Genomic DNA, 18579 nt, shown 5'->3' with positions numbered 1-18579 from the left:
TAATTATCACATATCAGTACAGCTTCAGGCAGTTTCAGAGATTTTTCAGAGAATCTGTCTTATTGTTCTAAACGAGCATAGTTTTTAATACTATACAAGTTATGTCTAGAGCCTCCTGTTCCCTGGAGTCTCTCTACTTCCCAGGCCTAACAAATTTATCCAACCTGTGTGACGGGAAGCAGATCGTCTCCTCTCCTCCGTGCCCCAGGCAGAACATCCACGAACTTGACCCCGGGTCCAGATCGGCGGAGCGTAATAGTCGCCCGTTCCCCCTCCGGGGCCCGGGACAAAACCAGTATGAAGATAGGGGAGTCGCACTACTCCACCGCTACACTCCACCCCAGCCCCCCCACCCCCCGGTCCCCCAGACCCCGGGGACCACAAGGTAACAGCCCAATATGTTTGCCATTTGCTACACAGTGAAGACAACATTTGCATATTTTGTATGGTCATTTTTTAAATTCCCTTCCCCCCTCATATTAAGACAGTTTGAGTATCCCATCCGGCTACAATTTAACAAATGGTTTAACTCAATGGAGATATGTCAGCTCACTATTAATTGTACTGGCATTTTAAGCAATAGATTGCTCCTCTTCTACAGGTCATTCTAAAGAGTCCGAAAACAAAGAAGGATTTCTTACACCCTGAAGCAAGGTTTCATCTTGCTTATACCCACATCCCCCCAATATCACTTGAGAAAGACCAGTAGGTCGAAACGTTGTTTGTTTTTGGCTTTAATAAATCAGAATTAGAAAATCCGTCAGTGCTCTGCGATTTTTTCCTTTTATACCCACATCAAACAGACATTTGGGAATCAAGGCAATCTTGGAACAAAACTGGGTTAGTTTCATCTTGCTTCAGTGTATCAAGGTACTTGGCGTCATTTAGGTCCCATGTGCACCAGTTTGTGACTTTGATGGGAGTTAATAAGAGTAAGATGGAAATTACAGGTCATAAATATTACGAGATGTAACAAATTCTCTGTCTAGGTGCACCCTTCTTTATAGGCGGAACAAAAAAACTCAGATCAGTAGTGACTTAAGTCTGTCTGTATTAGGAACCAGATGTAATAGACTCTTGTTTCCATTTGACAACTGTGCGTAGAAAGATAGAGTGTGTCAATACATTAACATTCTAGCATTATGTACCATTGCTGTAGTCACTGAACAGCATCAACTCATTGTGACAAAATAGGCAACAAGGCTTCCTGAAAATCCCAGGAAGCTCTGTCCGGTGGCCTATTCTCGTCAGGGTAACAGTGGGGTTACGGTTGGGCATCTGGGTTTTGAACCTGTATTTTAATGTACCTTGTGTTATGCAATATATGAAAGCAGTGGTAATGCTTGATTCCAATGCATATTGTATGTACTGAAATGTATATACTGTTTTTAGTCTGTGAAAGCAGTAGTATCCTAATCTCATTGTATGTACATGGATAGCTGTTATGCTTAAAACATGTAAAACAGTGATGTACAGCTCTATTCAATATGGACCTGCAGAGGTTAATTCCCTCTAGTAAACGGAGCTGCAATCACATCAGTTAATTACATGTGAGTTTGGCATTGTATACCACTGTGATGGGATTAGGCCCATTGTTGAAGAACCAGATAGAGGTCAACCATCTGCTATGTGGACTTGCTCTGCAAAAAAAAAAAAGCTGTAAACCCTGGGGCTGCATCAGGAATTGTATCCCTGTGGAGGGGAAAGTCCATGTATGGGCATTGTCCTGTACCTACATCCTGTGGACTATGCTAAGGATAGGGATTATCATATTCTGGCATGCTTCCTGGTCCACCTTCAACCGCAGTAATCTCATCAACTGGGCCTGGGGCCATGTGCCGAGATCAGGACTATTGTTCCTCCCCATTCCCCAGACTGGCTGGTATATCCCTGATTGGTGCAGGGTATAACTACTGCCTTCTCTTCAGCCTCAAAGATAGTTATTCTGGACCTGATAGCCTTTGGGAGCGCTGTGTGCTGGCAGGGGTCTGTGTAAATGTCCCTGTATAGAGAGTCAGGACTCAGTGCAGGGATCTGGAGTTTCCAGTGTAGCTGTTGTCTGTGTGCAGCGTCGGCCAGAACTGTTTGGAGTGCTGTACCTGGGGGGGAGCCACATCGCCGGGAGACGCCCAAGGAATGATTCTAGCACCGGTGCAGAGGAGACCAGCAACCCCATATCACTTGGAGGAACGCTGCCTGGAGTCAAGCTGCAGTGGCTCCAGAGATACTTTTGGGGGATCCAGCTGCAGCGGCTGGTGGTGATACCCACCTTTCGCATCAAGTAACCTGTAGGCTATTAGCCACTTCCCAGTACTTTGTTCAGTTGAACTGCTTGGAAGGTACCCAAGGACTGGGTTTGGTAGACTATTGAGACTCATCTAGGGCCCTCACAATTACTATGATTACGCTATTTCTGTGAGTATTTCCCCCCATGCAATTCCACCATATTTTATATATGTCGTGGGTGTTAGAATCCCTGTTGTTGCATCCCCATATAATAAGCCTAAAATGTATTATACTCTGTGTCTGGCTAGTGTAACATGTGTCTCGGGTAGCCCTAAGGGCTAGTATAGGGTTGAGCGTTCCCTCAAGGGCTCTGGTGGCAGCAGATACCCAAACATATGGGTACCAATCGGGGACCTCTGGTCGAGAGGCAACCCCGTTACGTGACACTCATGGTCTGTCATTAGCCCGTTTGAGAAAGCTTCCCTCCACCATCTGTGCTGTTAACTCTAATGAACTCTGCTTTGGGTTCATGTAACTTACCTTCAGGACAGGATGGATGGATTCAGAGATGGCAGCTCCTTAAATACATTATATAAAACAGAGATGCAATACAGTATCTCTGCATCATGTTTAACCTTGAGTGACATCCATACAATACTTTGGAATAAAAGTGCATTGGCACCATAGAAGTTGTTTGCTCCCATAATGGCCCAATTTCTTACATATTTCGCAAAGCTACATTACAATATTTATTAATATTTTGAAAGTTTTTTTACAAATCAAAATAAAAAGTTTAAGGTAAGGAATTAAAGGGATTGGTTACATTAAAGCAACAATCCCATCTACTTCACCTATATATTTTTTTAGGATTGAAACGGGAGCTAAACCATGATATTTTTTATCTCTGGGGACATCTAGTTCCCGAGATACTTACCAGAGTAGTTACTGGTGTTCTCCGTAGACATATAAATGGCTTTCCAATAGGATGCCACAATGGATGACGTTGCAGCTTCCTCTTGGCTCGCAAGGTTCGCTGTCCATTTTTAATTCCCTAGACAGAACTATAATGCCGGCAACATCATCAGTAAGGGTTCAGCGGAGCTAAAAATTGTATGGTTTAGCTCCGGAGGATCTGCTCAAATACAGTAAAATAATGTATATAAAAAAAATGATCAGGCAGGTTTGCTGCTGTTCCATGTTTTATCTTCGGTAATGGGCTCCCAAGTCTGAAGGGGCAACAAATATTAAACATGATTTTGACTCTTACCTTGTAAAACACAAGCAAAAGAATTACTAGTACAGGCAGAGTCACAGCATTGATTAAATTATCAAAAAAAATACATTATGCAATTCTAACAAGTGTGCCCAAATTTTGTTACATCAAAGGGAGTTTTCTCGTAGTTCATATTTCCATTTAAATTATTTGCCGTAACCACATCCTCACATGTATGTCTTATGTGAGTTCTCTGGTATCTATGAAGTATTGTTACTAAAGCTTCTCCCACATTCATTGCATGTTTACTGCCCATCTCCTGTGTGTGCTTTCTTATGCCGAGAAAGATTTGATTTGCAATTAAAGTTTTTCCCACATTCAGTACATGCATAAGGCATCTCTCCCGTATGGATTCTCTTATGTATAATGAGTTGTGCTTTGGAAGCAAAGCTTTTCCCGCAATCACTGCATGCAAAAGGCCTCTCTCCTGTGTGAATTCTCCTGTGTAGGACAAGATGTGAGCTGAAAGTAAAACTTTTCCCACATTGATTACATGTATATGGCCTCTCTCCTGTGTGTGTTCTCTGGTGGGTACTAAGGTGAGACACCTGGATAAAGTTTTTCCCACATTGGGTGCACACATACGGCCTCTCTCCTGTGTGAGTTCTCTGGTGCCTAACAAGTTCAGACCTGTGAAGAAAACCTTTCCCACACACGGTGCATGAATACGGACTTTTTCCTATATGTGTTTTTTGGTGTGTAACAAGTTCGTTTTTGTAAGTAAAAGTTTCCTTACACTCATTGCACTCATGAGGGTTCATGTGGGATTTCTTGTGGAGAACAAGTGATAAGTTTCGGTTAAATATCTTTCCACATTCAGTGCATACATACATCTTCTCTCCTGTATGTGTCTTCTGGTGTTTTACAAGATTTGAGCTACAAGCAAACCTCTTTCCACATTCCAGGCATGGATATGGCTTCTCTCCCGAGTGGATTCTCTGGTGTATAATAAGATTTGAGCTACGAGAAAAGCTTTGCCTACATATAGTGCACACATATGGCCTTTCTCCTGTGTGTGTTCTCTTGTGTCCAATAAAAGTTGACTTGTTAGAAAAGTTTTTCCCACATTCAGTACATTCAAAAGGTTTCTGCTCGCTGTGGATGTTCTGTGCAATTGTGAATTTGTCAGAACAGTTTTTATCTTGTTCACTACGCTCCTGTTCCTGTGTTTGCTTGTGCATTTCTACCTTTCTTATATTCCACTGATTGCCTTTATCATTAGCATATGCATATTGCTCCTCTATATAAGACAGTTCCCCTTGATTAGAAAGACAACTAGGTTTCGCATTTAGTGTTTCACATGGATAACAGTTTCTTGTACAGTCGCTCAGTTTGCTTGTTGTGAATGCCTCGCTGCAGTTGTCTTGGTGAGTATTACCTTCCTTTATGCAGTGGAGCGGATTAGTAGGCGAGTGAGATTCATCTTTGGTATTCTCATTCTCGGACATACAATCTACTGGAAAGGAACATTCAGTAATTAAAGAAGGATACACTGAGCTTAATTCACAGGACTCCCCTCTATTTGATTCTTAATGCCTGTTTAATGTAATGGCTTCTATAGTGATTAGTAGCTCTTATTAGTCCCCTTGCACTCCAGAAATTTCTACCTGTCCTTAATGGTTTGAGAGCTTTAAAATATAGACCATATTTACTAAGCTATTTATGCACCTTCCTTTCCAAGGAAGATTGTCTTTACTCACTTACTTTTTTCTATACAATAGAAAGTTTCACACAAAATATTGAAGCTGTGCAAAATAACAGAACATTCTATTATGAGCGCCTACATCAATAGCCCTAGCACTTTGTTTCACAGGCATATGAATGAGCATATTTTATTTGGGTTGGCAATTGTTTTTTATTGTCATGTAACTCGCTCGCGTGTCACCAGCACCTTTGTGTTATTTATTGACATCAGTTGCACTAGGACTCTATGTTACACAGGGATGTGTATCAGTAGCACCAACTTCTGTTAACATATTGTAGCATTTTGCTATTGTTTTGTTTGTATGTGCAATTTCCCTTTTCACTAGCATTAAAATATCTGTTGATTTTGTCTGCCTACACAACACAATGTACCTGTAGTTACAGCCATTTATAAGTAGACATGAGTAAAACTAGTATTATTTGTGCTGTTTTCTGGGTAGAGAACAGTTCTGAGTTGTTTAAAGGTCCTGTTCATTTCTCACCTGTGCTGGTATTGTCGGGACCTTCCTTCTCCAAAGCCTCTTGCTGTCCCACCTCTCCTCGCTCCATCCATGATATATTCTCAGGGCCCACATTGCAAACACCTGTTTATGGCAAAGATAATTACTGTATGTATAAATCTATGAATTTGCGGCATATATATATATATATATATATATATATATATATATATATATAATACATACACACGCAATCTCGTGCAGATCCTCTCTGGAAGCAGAGTGGTCAATTTCTGCTCTGCTTCCTGGAGTCACGTCCCATAATACCTTGCATAGCGTGGGAAGCAGAACAGTGATTGACTTGACAGCTCTGTTTCTGAAGAGCTCTGTTTCTTGACAGTGCTGTATTGTCACTGCTAATACATGTCTTTTTGCTATATCTGATTGTTGCTGCTTTTGTGCCTTCTCTTATGGGAAGACAGGGTTTCTATATTGATTTCTATGGAGCATGCACCTTGACTTTACATTTGTTGCTTGGAGTGCTGGCTGCTGCTTTTTGTTGTACATATATATATGAGCTGAGCACTCTGATTTGTGTTTTGCTCACTGAGTTGTGGTGCAGTCTGACTCAGTGACTATATTGTGGTTCTTACTGCTTAATATATTTCTAGATAGATATCATAGAGATTGTATGTTATGGAAGAATTTCCAGATGTGGGGGGGTCTGTTTTCATCTATATCAGATACTTTGTGTTATAGTGAGACTGATATTTCTAGGATCAGGTATACAGATTCGAAAGAGGAAATTTTTGGCACAGAAAAAGTTTCTGATATTTTTAATGATTTGCTTAAACTGAGCAAGAGGGAAGTTGATTTTTTCCTTCATGGTGCAACCCTCTCTCACTATCACAGTGAGAAACTGTTACCAAGAGGGTTCCGCATTAAGAATCAGCCAACTATTGGACGTTCTGATACAGAATTTTGTAAACGCTGGATCAGTATTCTCAATAAATGCTCATTGGATCTGATAATATTGGTCATTGAACAATTTACTAAAGAATTGAATCGGATTAGAGCTGAGATTGCCACCATTAAAACAAAAAATGACCGTGCCCTAACCGCTGACAAAGAGGTTAATTGGACTGACAAACTACAAGTAGCAGTCGACGCCTATATAGAAAGCCTCATTACATACAAACGTGAGAAACTGAAACAAGTTACCACAGACTATAAGGAACGGCACGTCTATAAATGGTTGTTGGGCATCAGTGAGACGATTCCAGGGAGACCAGGCCAAAGACGGAAGAACACAAGGGGAAGACGCGCAGGCACCACGGGGAGTGCGTACAACACTAGTGATACTGATCACTCGGACAACCAAGACACTGCTCGCACGGATCCTTTTTTAGGACAAGGGGGTGTAATACATCAGAAACCCCCACCCCACGACCCAGACGCTGGCGAAAGACCCGCAGGGGCGGCGGCCGCAGCAACAAGATTTCTTCCAAGGCAATCAAAGGACAGAGGGGTCCAGAAGGCCAAGAAGTGAAGGACGTAGTGTATAACATCTCATCCTACATGTTAACACCATCGGAAAAGAGTGTCCTTGAAAAGGGCTTATCATTTGTGCCAACACATACACTGGACCCATTTGACTGGGAGGTAGATCTATACAGGCTTAATAGACGCCTTCGTTTGAAGGACTTCTTCTGCAGATATCAGCGAGACGACTCGAAGCTTAATGAAGAAAATCGGACATCACAACCTTTCAAACTGGTGAGCTCTTTTGACCCCCAGGTTCATAATCCAAACATCACGACATTCATTAGTCTGGTGGAAGCGGATACCAGGGATGCTGTTAAAAATCAAAAAATACGTTTTTTTAACCTCACCAAAGAGGAGCACCTTGCAATCAAGTCACTTAAGGATAATACAGCAATCATTATTAAGTCAGCGGACAAAGGGGGGGGCATAGTTGTGATGGACTATGAACAATATAGAGCAGAAATAATGCGGCAACTTAATGTATGCTTGCATTACAAAGCACTGAAAGGTGATCCCACCCACATTTATAAAAAAAGAGATTGATACCATAATACAACTTGGCATTAACAATAGGTGGATATCGGAGGAAACGGGGAAATTCTTAACACAGGAATTCCCGATCACTCCAGTGATATACATTTTACCCAAAGTGCATAAGTCTTTGACCTCTCCACCAGGGAGACCCATCATTGCGGCGATGGGCTCCCTATGTCACCCCCTCTCTCAGTATATTGACTTTCATCTACAGCCGATTGTGGTCAGTACGCCAAGCTATATAAAAGACCCCACTGACTTTATTAATAAATTGGAAGCCTTGGATTTTGACCTTACTAACTGCCTCCTGGTCACATTGGACGTTTCGAGCCTTTATACGAATATTGGGGATGCTGAGGGTATGGAAGCAGTAAAGGATCATCTAGACAAATTCATTGGTTATACTGGTCCGCCAATAGAATTTTTACTTCTGCTTATAGACATTGTGCTCCATAAGAATTTTTTCAAATTCGGTAAAAAATTCTTTCTACAATGTATGGGCACAGCGATGGGGTCTAACATGGCCCCATCGTATGCCAATCTGTTTATGTCCCAATATGAACAAACCCATATCCTGTATGATTCCCCATATGCTAATAATATCAGGACATATATGAGATATATTGACGATCTGTTCCTGATATGGGATGGATCTGAAGCAGACCTGTTGCAATTTTTGGAATACCTGAACTCTATTCCGTCAAACATAAGATTTACCCTCAACTACAGCAATGAGCAGATCGTCTTTCTTGACACTGTTGTTTACAAGGGACCTACCCGGCTGCTGACGAAGATTCATCATAAAGCAACGGACAGAAATACCCTACTTCTGGCCAGTAGTCACCACCCTGATGCTCTGAAGAAGGGGTTGCCGTATTCTCAATTTCTTAGGGTCTTGAGGATCACCAGTAGGAGTGACGAGTGTGAGGAAGCGCTACAGTGTATGACACACAGGTTCCATGCAAGAGGTTATAACCACAAAGAGGTCAAAGAGGCCTTAGCCAAGGCAAGAAGGTTTTCCCGTGATCAACTCCTGAAACCAACCATCCAAACCAGCACTTCCGATCGTTTTGGGATTAATACCACTTTTAGTACTTCATCATGTACTATTCGTAGAAGTATCATGAAACACTGGCACATCTTGAAAAACGACAAAAGGATTGGGAAAACCTTCACCAAACCACCATTATTCTGTTACCGCAGGGGCCGAAACATAGGTGACCTATTGACACAGGCAGATCCGGTATCCAAGTATGCCAGCCCTACGAATTGGCTCTCCAAAACTCCCAGTGTACATAAATGTCATGGCTGTATAAACTGTCAACACATGATATTGGGGAAAAGCTTTGTCCATCCACACAGTGGAAAAGCCATTAAAATAAAGGATTACATGAACTGTGAGAGCAAATTCGTTGTATACATCATCCGGTGTCCATGTGACCTGTATTATATTGGTAAAACCACACGTATGTTGAAGGAGCGTATGAGCTTGCACCGCTCCTCCATCAGGAAGGCATTACTTGACAGTACGAATAATGAGGATCTCAAACTGCAACCGGTAGCGAGACATTTTAAAGATCACAAGCATAGCTTGGCAACGCTACGATGTATGCCCATCATGCAAGCACATGCTGGCCCCCGTGGAGGAGACAGGGGCAAATTGCTGTTACAACTTGAAACTCGCATGATTTTTGAACTGAACACAATGGCTCCGCGAGGATTAAATGAAGATTTCAAATTAGGATGTTTTTTGTGATTGCATCTTTTGAATTTTTATTCTGTGTCCTTTTCTCTTCATTAATGCATAGCTGCTCATAATTAGGTTTCCATTGCCGGACTTTGCATTATTGTTCCCCAATGGTGCAGTACTGAATATTAATATTTAACCAGTATGCCATTTACAATTGCCTAATTTATATGCATGTTTTTGCTCTACCTACTCCTTTCCCTTGTTATCCCTCCCTCCCCTTGCCCTCCCCCCCCATTGCCATCTAAACAGTCACCCTCAGCTCTGGAAATTGTTTTTATTACCCTTATGTGTTGATTCCCTTGTTCCTTCACTGTCATTTTCTTTAGGGAGCTGCCACGCTGATGCAATTGACACTGAATGGGGTACTAGATCGGCGTGACGTTCTGGTGCTGTCACAGAGCCTTACACATGCGCAACTTTACTTTGAGCTGACTTCCCAGGACTTTATGACGCCACACATGCGTTTCCTAGCAACATTGGACGCTAGGATTTTTTTGTCCACCGGGGGAGCCTGTACTCATCTGCACATGTGCGATAGCATACATTGCTCTGTCTCCTGATTTCCAAGATGGTCGCCGTACTACCTCATACACTGATTGCACTCGTGGATCTCCAGGATTGTACAATTAGCTGCCTCTAATTGTCCTCACATGGTGAACTATGGGGTATATATGTTCTCTGGGTGTCATTGTCTGGTAGCACCCCCCTGAGGAAGGACCTGCCAGGACCGAAACGTTGGGTTTATAGTGTGCTGTTTTGTCACTGCTAATACATGTCTTTTTGCTATATCTGAGTGTTGCTGCTTTTGTGCCTTCTCTTATGGAAAGACAAGGTTTCTATATATATATATATATATATATATATATATATATATATATATATATATATATATATATATATATATATATAATACATACATACACACGCACACACACGCAATCTCGTGCAGATCCTCTCTGGAAGCAGAGTGGTCAATTTCTGCTCTGCTTCCTGGAGTCACGTCCCATAATAACTTGCATAGCGTGGGAAGCAGAACAGTGATTGACTTGACAGCTCTGTTTCTGAAGACGTTCTGCATCAATCATGGACTTTCAGCTCCAGAATAGTCAGCAGCATTGTCCACTCATCTTCGGCGAGTGGACAAGTTGATTTTTCAAGCCCTACACACATGCATACATTTGCTGTCTTTAATAACATTGTTTCAAACCAAGATTTTCACAGGACTGGCGCTTCTATTGCACTTGGAGAAAATCTCCCCTTACTAATTGAGTTGAGGGTCTCCATCATCACGTCCTTGTAAAGCTCCTTATGTCCTTCTAAATACTCCCACTCCTCCAAGGAGAAATAGACTGCAACTTCATCAGACTTTATTGGCACCTGAAACCCAGATAATCCCACATTTAATAAAAACACATAGCAGCTGGTTCTGTACCTCTTTCCTCTACCAAAAACATAAAGGAGGATACAAAAAATACACAGATAGAGCTAAGTTTTTTTAGCACAATTTCATGGGTCTAGAAATCAAGACGTGTAGATATAGGACAGGTCAAGTTCTGAGCAACAATACACGCCTCACCTATTATTTTGGGTGCATACTGTAGTATTATGAAATATGACGGTCATGTGATGGAATTAACAGTGTATTTACCAAGCTTCTGTTCCATCATAAGACGAACTCCTATTATTCCTAATAAAGATTTTCTTTATACTTAATTATAATTCTTGTTTTATCCATTAACTAATGAAATGTGGACGTATGGCATAATTTGTCCAAATGCCCCTCACAGGGGCCCTAGTACTCTGGTACTAATGCCCCTTATATAATTCAGAGCCCTCTCTGCCAAAGCAGTTTCAATGGCCCCGAGCTCTTCCTAACAAATGATGGTTATAGCTAACTGCCCCATTATCTGGCACCATGTCTGCTCACATCATATGCACTGGTTAGAAAACCATTAAACCAAAGACTGACGCTGGTACTTGCTACAAAGTTCCCGTCTATGTCTCTGGCCATAATCTGCCCAGGCACAGACCTTTCTTCCTCAACTAATCCACACAGCATTATTTTACATTCAGTCCTACAGTAAACTATCTAATAACAATCGCATCCTCCATTTGTGCTCACCTCTGTACTAAAAGCAAACAAGGGCAGCGGGCACTGAGCTAAGTAAATAAAGTTGTATTAAAGTTGCATTAAACAAATATCCTAACTTACAATTGAACAAACCACCATGAGCTCCAATCGAAGGTGCAGCGAGATACCAGTACCAGCGTTTTGAGTGATCCGTGTTGCCACTCATGCCAGCAGAGTCCAATCTTAGCCTCAAAGAATGTCTAAAAAAAAACCTATGCGTTTGCTCAGGTGTAAGTTTGGATATGGCTTTTAATCCTGTGTAATACAACTTTATTAACTTACCTCGGTGGGCTCTGTGCTTGTTTGCTTTTACTGAGGAGTCTGCAGATGGGAAGGGATCTTCAGGTGTAAGTTGAGCTGTAAGAGGAGATTTCCATTACACGAAGTACCGTGTTTTTTGTGCAAAGGATTACATTTTGAACTTTCTGTGCTCACCTCTCCAGTCAGCAGGCTCATGATGCCAGAGGAATGTCCCATGATCTTTTCCGTTACCTTCATCTCGTCGTTTCTTTCATGTATCAGTGATATAGTTTGACTTTCCATGTGATCATTTTGGATCTTGTGGAAGTCTTCTGGCAAACAGGGGCCGATGCTATGCGAGGCTTGCTCAGCAGACTGCTTCACAATGATGTAATCCTACAGATTGAGATATATATTTCATATATATGATGAGACAGTGGAATGGAAGGACAGAACTCTTGCTCCTATCTTGGTCCCCCCTCTCACTCATATCTTTAACTCCTCCCTGTCCTATTGCACTTTCCCCTCATCCTTTAAACATGCAATGGTCACACCGATTCTCAAAAACAACACACTTGACCCTATGTGCTTTACTATCTACTGCCAAGTATCCCTCCTGCCTTTTGCCTCCACACTGCTAGAAAATCTCATGTTCTCTCGTATGATCAACTTTCTTAATTCCCATGCCCTCCTGGACCCTTTACAATCTGTCTTTCATACAGCTCACACAACGGAGACTGTCCTCACTAAGTAGCCAATGATCTCCATGAAGCAAAATCTCAAGATAGTTTTTCCTACTTCATCTTTTTTTTTTTTTATACCACTCGATCACTCTGCTGCCTTTTTATAGGGTTAATTAATCACTTTCTTCGACTTCATATTCTACACACTCTTGGTCCCCGTAGCCAAGCTCCTCCCTGGTTCTCATCATACAGTACCTTTCCCATCACAAATTTTCTGTCTCTGTTGTGAAAAAGTCTTCATCTCCTGTTGATCTGTCTGTTGGTGTTCCTCATGGCTCTGTTGCGGGACCTCTCCATTTCTCTCTCTACACACGATCACTTAGGGCTGGGACCCGCTGCGCCCGGCGGCGCGGGCGGCTGCACGGGCTTTCCCCACCAGCAGGGGAATCCTCCCGAGCCGGTCCCGGTCCCCCCTGGCTGCACAGCTCACTACACGCTGTGACGCGTCAGCCACTAGGGGATACAAGAGAATTGTAATCCCTAGTTTCGACGCGTCACGTGGTGTGGCTGTGAGCCAATGAGGAGGGGAGGCTTCGGGAGGAGGAGAGGCTTCGGGGAGCGGGGAGGAGTGTGGAATGCCTGCCTCTGTCTCTGTGTGTGTGTGTGTGTGTGTGTGTGTGTGTGTGTGTGTGTGTGTGTGTGTGAGAGAGTGCCTGCGTGTGTGTGTTACTTCAATCAGCAGCTCCAGCCTGAGCCCGTGGAGGGAGGGAGGGGGGGGAGAGTAGCGGGTCCCTCCGCTCAAGCCACGCCCCCCCTCCCGCTCAAGCCTCCCACCTCCCGCTCCCTACAGACCGCATATCGCAGTCTGTGTATGTCAGCGCCCCGCTTGTCTGCAGTGCGGGAGTGCTGACGGAGGGAGCGGGGCCTTAGCCTTAGTGACCTCAAACTGCCTTGCCTTTAGGTATCCTCTATATGCAGATGATAGGCAGCTACATCTATCTACCCCTACCCTCATACACCCAATTCAGTCCCAAGTCCCTGATTGCCGCCTGACTATATTCTCCTGGATGGTGCTCTGCCGGCCTAAACTTAATATGTCTTAAACTGAGCAGCTCATATTTCCTCCGAAACATGGTCTATTTTTCTATATAAAGAAAAATAGAACCGCTCACCCAAATAAATCCTAAATCTATATGTATGGTCACGGGAGATAGAATGTAGGTGCAAGTGGGGATAGTAACAAAACTATATAGGTAATGATCCAAAGAAGGATCAAAGAAACCTCAATTAAGCACTCAATGAATATATAATCAATAAACAGGACTGCAATGGTCCCTTCTAATAGAATTGATATCAAGCAGTCTATTGACTAGTGCAATCAGCAGTTAAAACCCCCCCCAAAATAATACAGTACAACTTTAATACATCTCAATAATATTACACAACAAAATTAGGTATATACATAGAAGATAGTCAAGTCCTCTTTGTGGTGTGGTAAATTATAATCATGGGGATATATACGTTATAAATAACATGTAAACAAAATATAAGTCCCAATGATTCTATCACAGTAAATTATATTACAATCTATCATGTTGCCAAAGCACGTTGACGAGGTGTTACATTTGACGCCTTCCTTTCCTTTTCCATGCACATTCACACCATGACTAACATGCTTCACTTCTTCCTCTGTAACACTGCCAAGATCTGGACTTTCCTCTGTCAATCTACTGCTAAAACTCTAATGCATGCCCTTAACCTCTCCCGCTCCCTGTCTCGCAACATTCTCCTTTGCAATCGGTCAAAAATTCTGCTGCTAGAATAATTTCACATTCTCCCAACTCAGTCTCTGCTCCTCTCCTCCTTAAATCCCTCCATGACTCCCCATCAAGTTTCGGATCACCTGCAAAGTTCTCCTTATCTTCAAAGGCTCTCCACTCATCCTCACTACATATCGGCTTTGATCTCTCGCTATGCCCCTGCTCGTCTCATAACGGTCTCTGTTCCCACCCTTTCACCTCTACTGCTCTCTCTCACCTTAAACCCTTTTCCTTCACTGCACCTTAATGCAGAATTCCCTAACACTACGTATACGCCAAGCACTTTCTCTTCCCACCTTTAAGTCAAACCTAAGAACTCGCCCCTTAACCCTTTGGTTGCTGTTTGACTTAGCTACTACATCATGGGGTCTGGCACTTCAGGGGCCACATGACATAGGAGCTATGTGATAGTCTAGTCATGGGATCATCTAGTCATGTGATCTTGAGTCCAGGAGGGGCCGTGGCACTCTGATGCTGTGGGTAAACAAAACCACACCAGCGGTTTACAGTGCACCGGTGGCAGTTGTGATAGATTGTAAGGTCTCAGGGGCAGGGGTTTCCTTTCTTGTTTGATTTTGTTTGTTGCCCTCGTGTTAGAATTCCCTGTATTGTATTGTCCCTTTTGTAAAGCGCTGAGTACATTGTGGGCGTTGTGTATTAACATGAGTCCATATGAACTCACACAAGGTATTAGTTAAAAAAAAATTATATACTGTAGCTCAGGGGTGCGCAAACTTCCTGCACTGCGCCTCACCCCCTCCCCCCGCCTGCTCTTGTACTCTGTGGCGCCCCCCCCTAACCCTAATGCGGTGTCAGATGACGTCGCAGGTCATGTGACGTCAGATGACGTCGCATGTCATGTGACGTCACATGACACGACGCCACGTTGCCATGGAGACGCGTGGACTGAAGCCAGGTAAGTGAATTAGGGGCCTCGCCCTCTAAGCGCGGAGCCCCTGTAAACGCCACGCCCCCCCCAAAAAAAATCTCACGCCCCCCAGTTTGCACAGCCCTGCTGTAGATCTATGCTGCAATTGTTCTACCTCTAACAGGTCTTAGATTTTATTAGTAAGATGTGGGCATAGCGATAGTAAAAGAAATGTTTAAAATAACGTTAGTCAGCCCCTCGCTTAGCTGATCTCAATGTATTTCACAAGAACAATGGGAGATGCATATGTGAAGAACAAGATATGCAGATTAGTTACAATACCAAGCAGAACAATGTTTAAAGAATTAATTTATAAATAACTAGTGACAATTTTAATATACATTAGGGAGGCTTGTCTACATGTACGACTAATACAAATACTCAAGTGTATGTGTATAGAGGGAATTTGTTTGTGTGATAATTTGTTTAACAGTTCTTCATCCTGCTGTTATCCTTGTACTTTTAGTACAGAAATAAAGTTCTAAACTGAGAAAGATCCTGCTTTGGTCCTGTATCATCGAGTCTTTAGATACACTGCTTCGGGACGTCTCTTCTCCTGGATAAACTCCTAGTTGCCCGAGTGCGTCGGCACTCAGATTAGCAAGTGATTGACTATTGCCAACAGGCAAGCATTTATCTCTGACAGGCGCTATATAAATAAAGATATACATACAAATGTAGCAGGTTTTATTGTTCCCTCCTGGTTGGATACTGTATGTTGTGATATTTTGCATAAACATTGTCACTGACTGATATGTTGTGCTATCTTGGGGTACAATGAAGCCTGCTACAGTACATCTCTAGGTCTCAATGCACTTCTGTAGTGTCACTAGATCATTCTGCAGTTGAAGACAAAACCAGAAATCCATACTTATCTTCCCAAGAGATGTTGGTCCATATTTAGCAAGCGCTGCTGTGCCACGAGACTCTTTTCAAAGCTGGGAGACGTTATAGATGTGAATTAAAGTGAATAGGCGGCAAAATGTCTTCCAGTGCTGGAAAGGGTCTTATGGCATAGCACTGCTTAGCAGAAATGGGCTGTTACATTGAGTTACAAAACTTTCTGTTCACATAAACCTTGTTGTAATGTATTCCCGCAGCTTAGATAGTGACGAGTTTATCAGTGATATGATTCTGCCATCCCCCCGTGGCCCTCACCTCTCCAGTCAGCAGGGAGATGATTTTGAGGGCGTGTTTTAAGATCTTCTCCATCACCTGCTGCTTGTCATTATTTTCAGTGTTCATGATCAGTGCTCCGAGATACAGGAATAAATTCGCCCCTGTGCTGATCACAGCCCCGAGGAAGAGACCCACTGTCTGCACAGGAGAAGAGAATGGGATATGCAACAAATCAATCTTTAGCCACCTATATTATTATCATGGAATGTTTTGTACCAAAACTAATATTTAAATATTAATTCTATTGATATCTGTAAAAAAATAAAATACCTCCTCTATGAGTCAGAGGGAGAAGCAGTGACTGGGAGTTCAGCTAATGTAACTGCATTTCTATCACCAGATAGATACAGTATGTCACTGAATGCTTTATCTTAATAGAATATTAAAACTTGTCTCATAGACATCATCATTGAACAAGTTATGGGCAATATCTAGACAGATGAAGCATCAGCTCACACTACTGCTGCTCGTCGCGTCTGTATTGTGTGTATGTGGGAAGATTAAAAAAATTAACCCTATGAACACTGCGAGCACAAGGAATTGTGGGATTTGTAGTCCTGCTGCCTTTAAATGCACAGCATTGTACCAGGCGTAGGACTGCAACTCCCAGAATGAGAGAACAGAGATCACGTGAGAGGCATTAACCAATCAGTACAGAGCTTTAGCAAGAGAGGCTTGGAACGCACTTGTTCCTCCTTCCGGTCTTTTACAGTGACTTGGCTGTTCTGAATAGCAGTTAGATTTATGCAGTGGTGGGATTCAAAAATTTTTATCAACAGGTTCTCTCTCACGAGGGGTGAACATTTTAAAGTGCTGGAAAAATGCACTTACCCATTTGCCATGGACCAGTGAATATTCCCCCCCCCCCCCCCCCCCCCCCCGGGCTAGTTATCTTTTGAAGTCGCCTTGGCTGCGGGGCTCGTGTGACACATTACACAGCTGAGGTGTACATGACAAACATCCTGAATCAGTGCTGTCCTGCTCCCTAACGTCTCGCTCACTCCTTGCGGGGCAGCCTCACATTTTCACTGCCCCTTAATATAGCTATAACTTAAAAATATATATTATCCCCCTCCCCCCTTCCTAGGTGGGAAACGGGGTCCCTGGAGCTGAACCATTGTTATTTCAGCTCCGGGGACCCCTTGCTTTCTGAAATACTTGCCTCTAAAGGGGCTGCCGGTATCTCATATCTGTTTACAGATCCCGCTTCATACAGGCCAATAGGAAGCCGCAAGGGATGACGTTCCGGCTTCCTATTGACCTTTTAAAAATAAATTTTTCATGCCCAGCCTGGGCTGCTATCAACAGCCCCTTTAGAGGAATCTCAGGAAGCAGGTGGTCCCCGAAGTTTAAATCAACGGGGTTCAGTCCGGAGATTCCTTGCTTCCAACCTTGTTAAAAAAAAAAGAGGTAGCGCTGCTTTAAGGACACGTTCAGTTTGTGTACCCCCTGGAGTGGAGGAGTGCAAACACTGTAAGGCCGCGGGCATAGAAGTGAGAGAGGAGAGAGTGTGGACACAACGGGCGAGAGGTACAGTACTACGCAAGTCCATTTCTGGCTGTCACAGAGCATGACGCCCACTGCCCAGAAAACATATTTTATGGGGGAAGGAGAACGAAAGGAGGGAAATCTGTGTTGGGAGAGAGGGATCTGTGGGGAGAGGAGAAAAATATGACGGCAATATTATTATGGAACTGTCTCACGTTGGCAAGAGTATATATAGTATCTATAACAATACCAAACTTCTTTTTTTAAACTGTTCTTGGAGTACCTACTGTGTCCACTAAAACAATAATGGTGAAATAGAAACTTTAAAGCTGCAGTTCAGTCAATATCCTGCGTGTGTTTTTTTTAATAAATCAGTTCTGTAGTAAGAAAAAATACTTTTAGCATTTTCTGTTTTTAAAAAAACAACTTTGAAAGACCAATTTTCTTGTATTCTATTTTAACAGCCATTTGCTAAGGCACTGCCCCTTCATGTCCTGTCACAAGCCCTGGCACACCCCTTTGTCAGCCCTGCCCTCCCTCTTGCACATGTCAGTGCAGGAGTGCTCATGAATATTCATGAGCTTCCACTGAGTGACAGAAGCAGAGGAAAAATATATCCCATATCTAAAGATTTCGCC

General features: G+C 42.8%; 1 protein-coding gene across 1 annotated transcript; it reads right to left on the bottom strand.

Moving 5' to 3' along the window:
• Positions 1-397: 397 nt before the first annotated feature.
• LOC142498848 (uncharacterized) lies at positions 398-16957 on the bottom strand. The gene is made up of 6 exons (XM_075607437.1): positions 16724-16957; positions 16433-16591; positions 12039-12239; positions 10735-10849; positions 5686-5787; positions 398-4955 (listed from the first exon to the last, which is right to left on the bottom strand). Exons 2-6 carry the CDS (start codon positions 16517-16519, stop codon positions 3745-3747), a joined length of 1716 nt encoding a protein of 571 aa, XP_075463552.1. The 5' UTR covers positions 16520-16591; positions 16724-16957; the 3' UTR covers positions 398-3744.
• Between the last annotated feature and the right edge of the window lie 1622 nt (positions 16958-18579).

This window comes from Ascaphus truei, chromosome 7, assembly GCF_040206685.1.
Source record: "Ascaphus truei isolate aAscTru1 chromosome 7, aAscTru1.hap1, whole genome shotgun sequence".
NCBI classification, from domain to species: domain Eukaryota; kingdom Metazoa; phylum Chordata; class Amphibia; order Anura; family Ascaphidae; genus Ascaphus; species Ascaphus truei.
This window is presented reverse-complemented; position numbering and strand designations above follow the sequence as displayed.